The 14867-nt window shown below is 37.1% G+C and overlaps 2 protein-coding genes across 5 annotated transcripts in view; both read left to right on the forward strand.

Moving 5' to 3' along the window:
• Positions 1–6554, forward strand: part of LOC111467206 (DNA polymerase I, thermostable) — a 28338-nt gene extending 21784 nt beyond the window's left edge. The window contains exons 11-15 of the mRNA XM_023112032.1: positions 2647–2697; positions 3542–3600; positions 4607–4651; positions 5581–5655; positions 6227–6554. Of these exons, the coding sequence (XP_022967800.1) occupies positions 2647–2697; positions 3542–3600; positions 4607–4651; positions 5581–5655; positions 6227–6346 (350 nt within the window). The 3' untranslated portion in view covers positions 6347–6554. The remainder of the gene's footprint in view (positions 1–2646; positions 2698–3541; positions 3601–4606; positions 4652–5580; positions 5656–6226) is intronic.
• A 4237-nt stretch (positions 6555–10791) lies between these two features.
• Positions 10792–14656, forward strand: LOC111467168 (pentatricopeptide repeat-containing protein At3g49740). Of its 4 annotated transcripts, XM_023111965.1 has the most exons (4): positions 10792–13301; positions 13446–13668; positions 13783–13978; positions 14139–14656. In XM_023111965.1, exons 1-2 carry the CDS (start codon positions 11053–11055, stop codon positions 13447–13449), a joined length of 2253 nt encoding a protein of 750 aa, XP_022967733.1. In that variant the 5' UTR covers positions 10792–11052; the 3' UTR covers positions 13450–13668; positions 13783–13978; positions 14139–14656. The 4 variants fall into 4 exon arrangements, with proteins under 4 accessions (XP_022967733.1, XP_022967731.1, XP_022967734.1 ...); XM_023111963.1 differs by having other exon boundaries at positions 13783–14656; XM_023111966.1 differs by lacking the exon at positions 13783–13978 and having other exon boundaries at positions 14429–14656.
• The last annotated feature ends 211 nt before the right edge of the window (positions 14657–14867 follow it).

The raw sequence follows: 14867 nt of genomic DNA on the forward strand, positions 1-14867 counted from the left end.
TTTTCCATAGTAGAGCTTTTGCATTCTTGAAAGGGTGGTACGTTAATGCAATATCCAAAAGATCCTTTACCTCCCTAGGAAATGTGAGATACCATCTGAATATATTGAAAATCGTTGTCTAGAAATTATGAGCGTATGTGCATTTCATAAACAAGTGACTTTGTGATTCGTTTTTTTCCTTGCATATTGGACACTAATTTGGAGCAAGAGTGGTGTAAGACACTCTTTTCAGAAGATTTTCACTTGTGCTAATGGCTTTATGCACTATTTCCCAAAGGAAAAACTTCACCTTTTTAGGCTGATGTCCTTTCCATATTCTCTTTGCTAGTGTGAGATTTATTGCTTCTACTTTTTCCCCCACGTCCATCATCAAGAATTTTGTAGAAAAGACCCCGTCAGCGCTGGGGAGCCAAGTTAGTGAGTCTGCTTTGTTTGACAATGCCACAGAGGCAAGGTCAAGAGTTAATTCGGCCCATTCCATTGCTTCATTATCCTTTGAATTCCTACCAAGCTTCAGGTCCTAGAATTTGTTGACAACATTCCACGTTTCTTTGATCGTGACTTTTTTGCTATGAGAGACTTTTAAAAAACGGATACCTCAAGGCTAGCGTGGTGTTTTCAATCCATGGGTCGGTCCAAAATGATCTGCTTCTTCCATCACCCACCTTATGGCAAGTTCGGTTGGTGATGAGGTTTTGATGTTTCTTTATGTACTTCGAAGGCCCTTTTGTAGAAGATGGAGGGGTGATTTTTGTTTGATGGAGGAGTATATTTGACCTTTATAAGATTTCTCCACAAGGCCTTCTCTTCATAATGATATCTCCAATATCCATTTGGCGAGGAGAGCTTTATTCTTCTTCTTTATCGAGAGAAGACCAAGGCCTCCCTTTTTTGTTGGGAGGTTTATAATATTTCATCCAACAAGGTGTAGATCATCTTTCCATAAGTAGTTTCTGAATAATCTTTCTATATGACTTGTATTAGGGTGAGTCTTCCACCTTTTGAAGTATAACATGATGACCATGTTGACAACCTTCTTTCTATTCGACAGAATAATCTTCGAGGGTGAGTCTACAACAACTTGTTTTTAATTCTCCAAGTGACCAAGTTACCTTAAACATAGGACTAATGCCGATTATAGATCTCTAGTCAGTTAATTCTCTATCCAGCTAGCCTAAGTGTAGAGTTTTACCAGTCTATTTGATGGCTTTTTGGATAATAGCCCATGATCTTGAGTTCCTTTCAAGTATCTCAAAATTTTGTTTATAGCTCTAAGATGATGGTCATATACTGACTAACAAAACTCACAGAATATGCGATGTTTGGTCTGGTATTTGAAAGATAAATTAACTTTCCCATGATTCTTTGATACATGCCCTTGTCAACTGGAATAACTTCTTCATTTTGGTGTAGAACTAAATTCAGGTCTATGGGTGTTACTGCAGGTTTACACCCAAGATTTCTCGTCTCTTTCAATAAGTTTAGGACATTTTCTTTGAGATTTTTTAAAAATCTCAAAGGAAACGAAATTTTTTTGATTGAAGAATGAAAAGAGGCTAGTACTCAAAAGATACAAAGCTCCACAGAGGAATGAAAATAAATAGCTAGGTTAGGCTGGAAAGGAATATGTGCAATATTGATCGCACAACTTCGACGACACGACTTCAACGTCAAGGCATGACTTCAACCGTAGCTATGATGACTCCAAAATTTGGTCAAGGTGGAAGATCGGTAGCCATGAAAGCTCTAAATAAATTTAGTCAAGTGGGAAGATCGGTACCTATGAACACTCTGAATAAATTTGGTCAATATGAAAGATTGGAAGCTATGAAAGACTATGCCAGTTAATCACAGCTCCTAGAATAGAATGACTCAGAAAATAATTTTCAAAGTGGTACACCTTTCTTTTTATAATAAAGAAAGGCTAACTAAAGTACCTAGATACTACCTAGAAAATAGGTAACAATGTAGAAAATAAATCCCTAACAATATAGACATAATTAAGGCTAGGATTTAAATAGATATAATTAATGTCATTCCTTCAACAAAAAACATAAACCAACAATAAAAAAGAAATAATTCCTCCCAATAAGTTTCGGATCAAATCTGGAGTTCCCGAGTTCAAACGTCTATAATGTCATTTTCTTTCCATGTAATGTTGATAATTATTTGTTAAATTTTCTACTAATTTTCAAGCCCATAAGTGAGAGTTGTTAAAATATAAATGGAGTATTAGGAATGTGAATTCACAAAGGCCCCCATTGGCAAGGGCTTGGGGTCCAAGGTTTAAGCCTTTATGTGAGTTTAATACCAAAACTCTTGATGTCACTTAGATCCGAGCCTTGGGCACCGGGTGCCCCTTGGTATAAGGGAGCAAAGCTCCGACTCCTGGTTATCGGAAAAAAAATATGAACTCACACGTGAGTAGTAGTAAGAATATAAATAGAATATTAAGAATGTGATTAATAATTAAATTTCCTATAACCCAACAACTTAGCCAAGTTTATAACCTTGTACTAGTTAAGATTAGGCAAAGTTGCCCAAGTAACCGAGGACTGAAAATGTAGCAGTAGATTGCCTTTCTATCATTACTAGTTTGTAAAGTCTTTAATTGACTAGATGGTGCTTGATGTGCCCTAAATGCAGGAGTCGATGGAATTGGAAATGTCAATGCTGTGCAACTTATCACTAGATTCGGTAAGTAGGTTTAAGAGACTATTGCCTTCCCGGAGAATTGTGGACTACAATTTATTCAATCACATGTATGCTTACCGTCTGATATTTTATTGTTATTGAGAATAATGGTAAAGGTGAAAACCTGCTTTCTACGGCGGACTAATCTATTCAAGGAAATAATAAATCCTATTAATCAGGAGATATTTTTGAAAGAAAAATTGTAAGTCAGGAGTTCTCAAGTATTGAAGTTATAAATGACTATAAATCTTCAACTACATTTCAAATAAGCGTGAACATATAAGATGAACAATAAAATATTTTGGCAATTTGATTTAGATTTCTCCTGGCATCTTTTTGAAACTGCTGTTCAACTTGTTATCTTATGTTCTAGACATTTTTTTTTCTTTCTTCTTTTTGATTTGATAGGAAAAAAAAAAAAAGGAAAAAACATGTGAAAAACATATAAAAGAATGGAAATGGAGGAGAAATCTTCTAATTAAAACATAAAAAATATTTAAAACACTTCCCGCGAAGGCTTTGAATGAATTTTGTATTTTTTTTTTTTTTTAATTTTTGGAAGCAAGTCTTCCATTGTAATTGTTCATTTTATCCGTGGAAACTTGTGTTTCCTTGTTAATTAAGACGCTTTCTGCAAAAGTAATCCTAAAATATAAAGTTTTTTTTTTTCATTTTGTGACCACAAAAGGTTAATTAGAACTATATTTTACGGTATAAAATGAGAATGCCTTGGTACTATACTTTTGTGTTCCTTGATTATGTTTCTTATCTTAATCCTTTATTAACATGTATGTTGTGCCTGAAATATGATGGTTTGCATTTACTTATTTGCAAATTCACTTGTCAGGCACATTAGAAAATTTGTTGCAACATGTTGATCAAGTGGAAGATGAACGTATAAGGAAGGTATGTCTATCAGAGTATAATAACTGGCTTCTCAACCAAAAAATGTATGAAAACACTTGTATTGTTTTCAGTGTATTTGATGCGGTAAGCATATACAATTAATGAATTTTGTTAATTTAGTCATGTTGTTCGGTGCTGGATTTGATTGCATTCAGCCTTTAAGATTTCTGGGTTGAAGTCAGACTTGTAAAACAATTCTGATAATTTAATCAATTGTTTATTTACTATTCGACTAAGATTGAGAAGCAATTCTAGGAGTAGAAAACAAAGCATAGAAGTTCTAGTAAACAAACTTATTTTTTAAATACAAAAACAAAATTATAATCTAATGGTCTTAAATAATCTCAGTTATATTTGAAGTCAGTTTGCTATATTTGTTGTTCTTTTATTCCTTTTTCTTTCTAGTTTCTGTGTAATCAGATTTGTTTATGGAAACTAGCTGGTACTAAGCTCCTTGTTTTCACCCTTAATGACTGAAAATTTTATTTGAAATTGGTCCTGAACTAATTCTTCACTCCTAAGATTATTAAAATATTTTTTGTATCTTGTCCCGAACAAATTATCATCCCTATTAAGATTCCAACTTAAAGGGAAAATATGAAAACTCTGGAAAATTAGTTTTCTTGATAAATCCCTGTTTATTATCTCAATCTACTTCAGTAAGCATGTTTTGGGTGTGAGATGCTTTTGTTAATGTAACAAAATGAAAAAGAAATTATAATGATGGACTTGTTTTACAATGATTTTAAAGGTTTAATTGTTTGTGAAAATATATGCATTGTGAAACTAAGAACGCATGCTCGGGAAATGAGCAGAAGAATGACATGGATATGAGCACAGAGACACCAATAAACTTTTTTTTTATACAGATATGTCATACCTTGTGATTCTTGCAATAAATGCGAAAGGTGGACATATACAATACTCTAAGAACTGATCCATCAGTTATTGCAAATACAACAAATACTTGATGCTTTGTCTTTATTTTCGTTCCTTTTTCTTGTAGATGTTGGTAACAAATGCTGAACAAGCTATCTTGAGCAAGGACCTGGTAATTTCACTTCAGTTTTATTAGGTTACTTGTGTTCTTGTGAAAGCAGAATTTTTTTTCCGCATATACTATATTTGGTTGATATTTTGGGGTAATTTTCTTTTTCTTTAGAATCGTAAGGACTAGTTAACTCTTTTCTCCTTGATACTCTTTATGGTCTTAATCAATAATCAGTATTTTGAAAAGCATGCCTCGTGTCACCGTCACAAGGCGTGTTGCCCATGGCCGCATGCTCGTTACATGCTGAATCCCTTGCCTTGTACTACTTTATCGCTTTTCTCTATTGCTTTCATGTTATATAATTTATTTCTTGCTTTTTCTAAGAGTAAGACATTTCAGCAAAATGTATTATAGGGGATGAGACTAGTTGTCATATTTTCCCTACCCGAAAAGTTATATACTGTTTAAGCTGTTGTTGTTGCCTTTTGCTTGAATGCTATATAACACCGTTTTCAATCTCTCACTCAATCTTGCTTTTAAACTCTCTTTCAAAATTTCTCTGCCCCGCTTTCTAAAATCGAGGCTAGAGGCTTGAGTATACGTTGCCTAGCCGTAGGCGAAGCGATCCGAAAGTTGGCTTGACTCACTCAGTGGTAAGAGTGCGTGCTGCAAAAACGGCAAGTCCGCTGCCAAGAAAAAGGCGATTGTGACACCTCGCATAGAGCCCTCAACTTCTGTTTACTTCTTCATGACATTTTGTGAATAAATTAAGAAATATGTTCCAAAAACTGTTATTTTTCTAAACAAATATTCATTTAATCCCTTGGAATGGTCGACTGGTTAGGCAGGGGAATGCAATTCTAAGTAGCATGGATCCATTGTTTTTTCTTATTACATAAATGCAAAAACCTGTACTTGACTTAATGTAAATATTGGCATCCACCATGTTATTTTAACTTGTTGCTTCATCCAAATCATTTATGCTGCAGGCAATCTTGCGATCTGATCTTCCGCTCTATATGGTACCATTTACCACCAGAGATCTTTTATTCAAGAAACCGGAGGTTTGTGCTATTAATTGTAGGACATGGCACTTCTTCGAATTTTACTGTTCAATCTGGTGATGCATTGCTAGAAATTATTTGAAACTTTAGGAAGGACTTAATTTGACCCACTAATGGGGTCTCAATTCGGCAAAATACTGATTTGAGAAATGAGACATTTAAGAGTAAGATTCTCATTAAAGTGTATAATCAAATGTAACGCCCCAAGCTCACTACTAGCTGATATTGCAGATATTGTTCTCTTTGGGCCCCTTAAGGTTTTTAAAACGTGTCTGCTAGGGTAAGGTTTCCACACCCTTATAAGGAATGTTTCGTTCTCCTCCCCAACCGATGTGGAATCTTACAATCTACCCCCTCCGAACTCAGTGTCCTTGCTGGCTCAACGCCTCGTATCCCCACCCCCTTTCGGGGTTCAGCCTCCTCGTCGTGACCTCAACATGCACTGCTGTGCATGGTGTAATGGGATTCATATATTCAGCTATTTGTAATACGTGTGTAAAGCTTTCAAATGCTAGAAGGTGTTTAGAAGCAAGACAACTCTGATTTTTGACAGAAATTTTTGGTTGTACAGGATAATGGGGAGAAATTCACAAGCCTCTTAACTGCTATTGGTGCATATGCAGAAGGATTCTCAGCTGATCCAATTATGAGGAGAGTACTAAACTTATGGAAGAAGCTTGAAAAAAGTTAGTGATCGATGTCAATTTGCTCAGCCTCTTGTCCACTTTGTTGCATGTAAATTTGGTTTTGTTGTATAAGTGGAGATGTTAGCAGAGGTTAGAAACCAAATTAGTCTCTGTTTATGAATACCCCCTTGTTCTTCGTTGCCTTTGAGCAAAGAAAATGAGAAACACAGGAAATTTCAGCTTTACATGTGATGGGGTATCCCTTGCTGTGAATCACTGAATACTGGCTGCTTCTCCATAACATCATATTTAAGATATCATTGAAAAAAATTAATTCATCTAATTGCATCAACTAATCAAAATTTGTCTCCAAACATTTTAAATTAGTCAAATAGTGGCTGACTTCAAACCATAATAATTACGTAAAAAAATGACTCCAAAATGGTAATATGGGGTCAAATTGTCCAATCTAAGTTGAATAAGCAGTCGAGTCGAATGGAAGCTGACGGCAGGGAGCAAGCCGTGGCTAGGAAGCTGCATTGAGTTGCAAGCATTGGGGGTCGGGCTTGGGTCATGAACGAGTTAGTGCGTGGGTCATGGATCAGGTGCAGGCAAGTCATTAATGGCTAAGGTGTTGGGCTACTAAGTCGTTAGGTGTCAGGATCGAACATTTTCAATCGTGTGCTTGTGTGATCTTGTCATGCTCATGTCAAGCCTGGAGGAAAATCCAAGCCCCATATTTAATTTTTGACTGTCTTGGTGGCTTTGTCAGACCTAAGGCTTGTGGCTCTGTTAGACCGAAAGTAAGGTTTGTCTTTGCCAATCAAACATAACTTATTTGAAATTCAAGCTTGTTTGACCACACACGCGCTTGTGTATGCATGTTCGATCTTCTTCTACCCAACTGACTTGCCTCTACACTAGATCAAGTCTCTATTTATTGTTGGAAAAAGGGATAATGAAAGAGATAAGAATAGATAGAATAGATGAATGCTGCAGTGTTTTATTAGTGTTTTATTATTGTCTACTGACTTGACTTGACTTGATGCTTAGAGGGTTACACAATTCCATACACTTGACCAGAAATAGTAAATCATCGAAATCTAGAAAAATTCAAATCTACTAACAATCTCCTAAAATCTCATAAAATCTTGGTAGTTTGAATATTTGAATCATATCTCAACTACTCTGAATCATATCTTTTTGAATACTTTGAATCATATCTCAACACTCCCCCTTGATTCAAAGTTGCAAATGCCAAGTAATCGTCTGAAGTAGCAAAACTTTTCTTTTGACAAAGCCTTGGTAAGTATGTCTGCTAGCTGTTCATCGGTGTTACAATATTCCAAGACAATTTCTTCGTCTGCAACAAGATCACGAATATAGTGATGTCGAAGTTCAATATGTTTTGTTCTACTGTGAAACGCTGGGTTCTTTGTCATAGAAATAGTTACTTTATTATCACAAAATATCTTTGTTGCCCCTTTTTGCTCTTGTTGAAGATCAACTAACATTCTTCTTAGCCAAATGGCTTGACACGCTACTAAAGTTGCTGCAACATATTCTGCTTCTGACGTTGACAACACCACTGTTGATTGCTTGTTTGAGCTCCAAGTGATCGCTCCTGACCTTAAAGTGAAAACATTGACTGAAATGCTTCGTCTATCATCTAATGATCCTGCCCAATCACTATCAGTGAATCCATATAGTTTGAAATTAGAGGATTTAGAATACCAAATTCCATACCCCATAGTTCTGGCAATGTAACGTAAGACTCTTTTTGCTGCTCCATAATGAACTTTTGAAGGATGTTGCATAAACTTAGAAATAATACCAACAGGAAATGCAATGTCGGGACGTGTGTGAGTTAATTAAATTAATCCGCCAACCAAACTCTTGAACCTTCTAGCATCTGTCATTTCTGCTCCATCATCATGTTGTAATTTCTCATTAATATTCATAGGTGTAGCTGCAGGCTTACAATTAATACCAAATTTACTCATAATATTTTTGGCATATTTTCTTTGTGAAATAAAAATTTCATCCTCAACTTGATATACTTCAAGGCCAAGAAAATAATGTAATAGACCCATATCTGACATCTGAAATTCACCCATCATTTGAGACTTAAATTTATCCAAAAGAGAGTTAGAAGAGCTAGTGTAAATAATATCGTCAACATAGAGGCAAATAATGATGAAATCACTTTTACCTTCCTTCTTCACATATAAAGTAGGCTCATTCTCACTTCTCATGTATTCTTTCTTTTGAAAATACTCATCAATCTTGCTGTACCAAGCTCGAGGGGCCTGCTTCAATCCGTATAGTGCCTTTCTCAATTTGTATACCTTTGTTTCTTTGTGAATCCTTCTGGTTGTGCTACATAAACCTCTTCTTGTAAATCTCTGTTAAGAAATGCTGACTTAACATCAAACTGATAAACCGGTCACCACAATTCTGCTGCTAATACTAGAATAGTTCTTACAGTTTCAAAACGAGCTACTGGAGAAAAAGTTTCTTCAAAATCTATACCTTGTTGTTGTGCATACCCTTTTGCTACAAGACGGGCCTTATGCTTTTGTATGCTTCCATCTTGTGCAAATTTTGTCTTGAACACCCATTTCAAATTGATTGCATTTTTTTCGTTTGGTAAGTCAACCATCTCCCATGTTCCATTTTTCTCAATGGACTGCATCTCTTCTATCATGACTTTCTTCCACTCTTCTTTTTCAGCTGCTTCTTCATAACTCATAGGATCTGAAACCGTAAGAGCAAATTGTCATGATGCATATATGTCAGTTAAAGATTTATACTTCTTTAGAGGTGTCTCATCCGAAAGTTCTTCAAGAGAAGAATCGCTGTTTAGTGATGCTGAAGATGATGAATTTGACACATTTTGTGTTGCAGTGGAGGCATTAGGAGATGCACTGGAGTTGACCCTTGTCTCTTCATTTGGAGAAACTTCAACTGTAATCTTTTGCTGCTCCTGTTCTTTACTCCAATCCCAACTCACGTTTTCATTAAATATTACATCCCTTCTAACTAAAATCTTTTCACTGATGAGGTATAATTTATATGCCTTTGATTGAGTACAATAGCCAATGAAAATGCATTTTTCAGATTTTTCATCAAGCTTTTGACGAATTTGAGGATGTTTCAAAGCATAAGCAACACAACCAAAGATTCGTAAATGACTTACAGTTGGTTTCCTTCCATGCCATGCTTCATAAGAAGTTTGATTCATAACCTCGTTTGTTGGTGAGATGTTTAATAGATAAACAGATGTTGCTATGGCTTCTGCCCAAAATTGGTTTGGAAGTCTCCTTGCTTGTAACATACTTCTTGCCATCTCCACAATAGTTCGATTTTTTCGTTCAGCGATTCCATTTTGTTCTGGAGTGTAGGGAGTTGTTAATTTCCTTTGGATGCCCTCTTCTTCACAAAACAAATTGAACTCTTTAGATATGAACTCGCCACCTCTGTCTGTTCGAAGAACTTTAATGTGACAGCCACTTTGGTTCTCTACCATAGCTTTAAAAATCTGAAACTTCTTGAAAAGTTTCCGACTTACGTTGTAGGAAGTAAACCCAGCTCATGCGACTATAATCATCAATGAATAATAAAAAATATATACTTCCACCCAAGAACTTCGTTCGCAACAATTGTTTTGTTTGAAATTTTCTCTCTATAGGTACGCATCTGACTGACTATTGCCATTGCTCTTGACAAAAAATCAGCAATTGATTCGCCATTCGTCATGAGTAGAGTTGCAAAATCACGTGTTAGAGATTGCAATTTCACTGTCATGACCTTTGAATCTCCTAGAAACTTCTTCTGTAGAATTGACCATGCCTGCTTTGATGTGGTGGTTGCTGCCGTGAGAAGATAGTCTCATGAACTGCTGGCTGAATAATGAATAAAGCCTTGATATTGTTTTTCTTGGTTTCTCTTAGTCTCTCATTTTCTTCTATTGTGGGTTCTAATACATCAACAAAACCCCCGTGCTCCACCAAGTCCCATCCTTTTCTTCTATTGTGGGTTCTAATACATCAACAAACCCCCGTGCTCCACCAAGTCCCATAACTCCTGCGATCTGAGCAAGGGTTTCATCTTGATGCTTCACCACTCATATTTCTTATCAAAAGATCGGTAACAACGATGCAGAGGAAGAAAAGTCAGCTACTGCCATTTTTTTTTTTTTGTGAAAGAAAATAATCACTCGCTCTCGTGTCAAACGAACTTGACTCTGATACCAAAATTGTTGGAAAAAAAAGATAGTGAAAGAGATAAGAATAGATAGAATAGATGAATGGTGCAGTACTTTACTATTGTCTACTGACTTCATACTTACACAAAAGTATTTATAGCTTGACCAGAAATAGTAAATCGAAATATAGAAAAATTCAAAGTCCCTTTATAGTTTGAATATTTGAATCATATCACACTCTTAATATATCTTTTGAATACTTTTAATAAAAAACGAACCCACCTTTCGTTTATAACATGGGACATCCTGAAAATCCATCCAAATCTCTAAACTCTGTCTTCTACAGATTAAACCCAACCAAAGCAATTCAATTTTAAACGATCTTCAGTTCGCTTCGATCTCCCAGTCTCCCAGATACATAGAATTGAACTGACGAACTCTGAATTTTTCTCTGGTTTTCACTCAATGCATTGGCGCCTCGAAATCCCAATTGAGGGTTGTTTTAAGCAACTAGTTTAAGAAGTTATTAGCACAAGGCATTTCAACGAGGCGATGATTTGAGTAATGAAGAAGCTCCAATACGCCATACAAAGCTTGAAAACCATAACCAAAAGCGCTCCCCGAAATCTCCTTGAATACAACCGATTGCTTGCAGAGCTCAAGCGATCAAGTCGCTACTTCGACGCTTTGCAACTCTTCACTCAAATCCATTCATCTCATTGCTTCACCATCAGGCCTGACCACTACAATCTCTCCACCGCACTTGCCGTTTGTGCCAACTTTCGCGACATTGCCTTCGGGTCTCAGCTCCATGGTTACGCTGTTCGATCTGGGCTCAAATTCTACCCTCATGTCGCCAATACCATTCTTTCGCTTTATGCAAAAACAGAGGATTTAGAGTCTTTGAAAAAGGGTTTTCAAGAGATTGAGAACCCAGACGTTTATTCTTGGACTACGTTGTTGTCAGCTTCTACAAAATTGGGTCATATTGAATATGCAGATGAGGTGTTTGATATAATGCCAAAGGGTCATATTGAATATACGGATGAGGTGTTTGAGAAAATGCCAAAGGGTAATGTTGCGTGTTGGAATGCTGTGATAACTGGGTGTGCGGAAAGTGGACGTGATTGGGTTGCCATTAGCATCTTTTATGAAATGCACAAAATGGGCGTTAAGCCTGATAAGTACTCTTTTGCTTGTATCTTGAGTTTGTGTACCAAGCAAGTTGAAGATTTGGGAAGACAGGTGCATTCTTTGGTGATTAAGGCTGGATATCTTAGCAAAGCTTCTGTGATTAACGCGTTGATTACTATGTATTTCTGTAGTGACAACCAAGAGGATGCCTTTGAGGTTTTTGAGGGAACTGAAGCTGTATTTCATGATCAGATTACATATAACGTAATGATAGACGGCTTAATCTGCGTAGGAAGGGATGAAGAGGCCTTGATTATGTTCAAAGATATGCAAAGGGCATGTCTAAGTCCTACTGAGCTTACCTTGGTGAGCATTATGAGCTCATGTTCATTTGTACGAGTTGCCCAACAAGTGCACTCCCATGCAATTAAACTAGGCTTTGAATCTTTTACTTCAGTAGCAAACTCGGCCATAACCATGTACTCTTCTTGTGGGGAGTTTCAGGCAGCCAATGCAGTTTTTCAGACTCTGAGAGACAAGGATCTCATCTCATGGAATGCCATGATCTCGAGCCATGTCCGAGGAAATTTTGGAAAATCAGCTGTTCTTACTTTTCTACAAATGCAGAGGACTGGAATTGGGCCAGATGAGTTCACTTTTGGAAGCTTATTAGGAGTTTCAGAGTTCATCGACATAGTGGATATGGCTCACGCCCTTGTATATAAAAACGGGTTGATCCTCGTAATTGAAACTTTGAACGCATTAGTTTCTTCATACTTGAAGTGTGGAAAGATTACACAGGCTCATCAAGTCTTCAGTGGAATCAATCCAAAAAATTTAATCTCTTGGAATACAGTCATTTATGGATTTTTGTTAAATGGTCTTCCATTGCAAGCATTGGAGCATTTTTCTGAGCTTATAATGTCGAAGCTCAAGCCGAGCACGTTTACACTCAGCATTGTTCTAAGCATTTGTTCAAACATTTCAACCTTGGACATTGGGAAACAGATTCATGGTTACATTCTCAGATCGGGTAACTTCTCAGAAACTTCTGTATGCAATGGCCTTATAACAATGTATTCTAAATGTGGGTTGTTAGATTGGTCTCTGAGAGTTTTTAATGTCATGATCAAAAGGGATATTATATCTTGGAATTCTGTAATATCTGCTTATGCACAACATGGACAGGGGAAGGAAGCTGTGCGCTGTTTCAAGGCTATGCAAGACATGTCCCCATTTATGCCTGATCAAGCCACATTCACTACTGTTCTTTCAGCTTGCAGCCACGCAGGATTGGTTGATGAAGCTGGTCAGATTTTTGAGGCGATGTTGACATATTATCACGTTGTTCCTAGTGTGGATCAGTTATGTTGCATCGTTGACCTTCTAGGTCGTTCAGGGAATATTGATCAGGCTGAAAGTGCAATAGAAAGTGCACAATATGGAGAGCATACACAGGTCTGGTGGGCATTATTTAGTGCTTGTGCAGCTCATGGAAACTTAAGGTTAGGAAGAAGTGTTGCGGGAATCCTTCTAGAGAAAGAACGTGATAATCCATCGGTGTATGTGGTTCTGTCAAATATATATGCCACTGCTGGGTGTTGGCAAGAAGCAGCCAACGTGAGGGAATTGATTAAGAAAACTGGTGCAATCAAACAACCAGGCTGCAGTTGGATCAGGTAACTGAATCTTGCCTTACTATAATTCTCTTACAACCTTCTATTCTTCATTGGGCTGGATTTGACGTATTGTTTGTACGGTGAATTATGTTAACGTTCAATTTTTCATACTGTTATCTGTGAGTTATCTATCTTGTTGTTCAGCTAAGAGCTGAGGGAAGATCACAATCGAATCATCTACAAATAGGAAAGTGCTCATTCGGTTTGAAGTTGTGGAGATCATGCCTGAGAATCGAGTGCCATCGCTACATCGTGTATATTGAGCGATCAGTGAGATCGACGATGAAGGCCTCGGGCTAGACGCTTTGGGCAGCTGAAACTTTAAACTACTCTTCCTATACGTAAGAGGAGGATCATCACACACAAGGTATGTTATGCAATTCCTATTTATGCTTAGCTCTACACAAACTCAAATTTAACTTAAACCAGTTTTGAGCGAGAACCGTACTAATTTGTAGTTCCTTGGTTTTGCTTGAATCAGTTCCTTCGTCCTTTGATTTGAGATAACACTACGTTCTCCTAGGCTAAGTTCATGCATTAACATTTGATCCGACCCAAGTGGGAAAAGCCAAACAATTAGTTCGCGGCCCTCGAAGAAAAGATTTGGGTAATGGACATGAAACTCTAGATCAAAAAGGATCGGGGTGGAATGTTAGAAATCACGACTCTCTAGAATGGTATGATATTCTTCACTTTGAGTATAAGTTCTCATGACTTCACTTTTGATTTCTCCCAAAGGCCTCATACCAGTGGGACTCCTCTCCCAACAATTCTCAACATGGCAATCATGTCCAAACGCAAAGATGAGAAAGACCTCACCGCATTTTTTGTTTGCAGTCTAGCCAAGGGAAAAGACCCTGCTAATGAGTGTGTTAGAGAATGTTGAGTCCAAATTTCAAGTCCCACTGACCGGCTTAACCTAAGTAGGAACAGATAGATGTGGTTCAAGAAGACCTGTGCAACAAGATGAGTCGAGCCCACGACCACCTATAAAGAGTGTTTCGTTCTCCTCCCCAACTAATGTGAAACTTCACAAGTCGGATACCGTCCCATGAGGCCACACTATTCTAGAAATTGATCGTCGGATCTCTAATTCTCCATTTGAAATGAAGTGTGTTGGTTTGTAGATGAGCTGCTGTCGGATGTTGAAGATGAAAGCACATAAGCAAGTCGAAAGTGATGGTTCTATATGAGTATAATTTTGGCCGTGTTTGTCTATGGTATGAAAATGAGCGAGTTTATGTAAGATTTTACTTGGGGTGTCAATGATTGACAACAAATTTAAACTATGCACTCCAAATCCCACAGGTTATTGTTGCTCGTCTATAGTAGAGTTTTTCAAGCCTTTTACAAGGTCACCCTTAGTTTCATCCAATTACTCCGTCTCTTAGTTTTTGTTAGTATGGTTTCATCTATATCTAGGATTCGAAGTCTAGATTTGACACTTGATAGCTTTGACATTACTTACTTCTCGCTTCGAAGAGCAGACCATCTTACAAATCAACACGAGTTCTTTAAGCATGTTTTGTTCTTATTCACATCCATCCTAAAAAAAAATTTCTGAGC

This window comes from Cucurbita maxima, unplaced genomic scaffold (assembly GCF_002738345.1).
Source record: "Cucurbita maxima cultivar Rimu unplaced genomic scaffold, Cmax_1.0 Cma_Scf00033, whole genome shotgun sequence".
Lineage (NCBI taxonomy): Eukaryota > Viridiplantae > Streptophyta > Magnoliopsida > Cucurbitales > Cucurbitaceae > Cucurbita > Cucurbita maxima.

What these genes read in the sequence shown, in the direction of transcription:
- LOC111467168 (XM_023111964.1), top strand. Translation starts at nt 11,053, where the DNA reads ATGAAGAAGCTCCAATACGCCATACAAAGCTTGAAAACCATAACCAAA.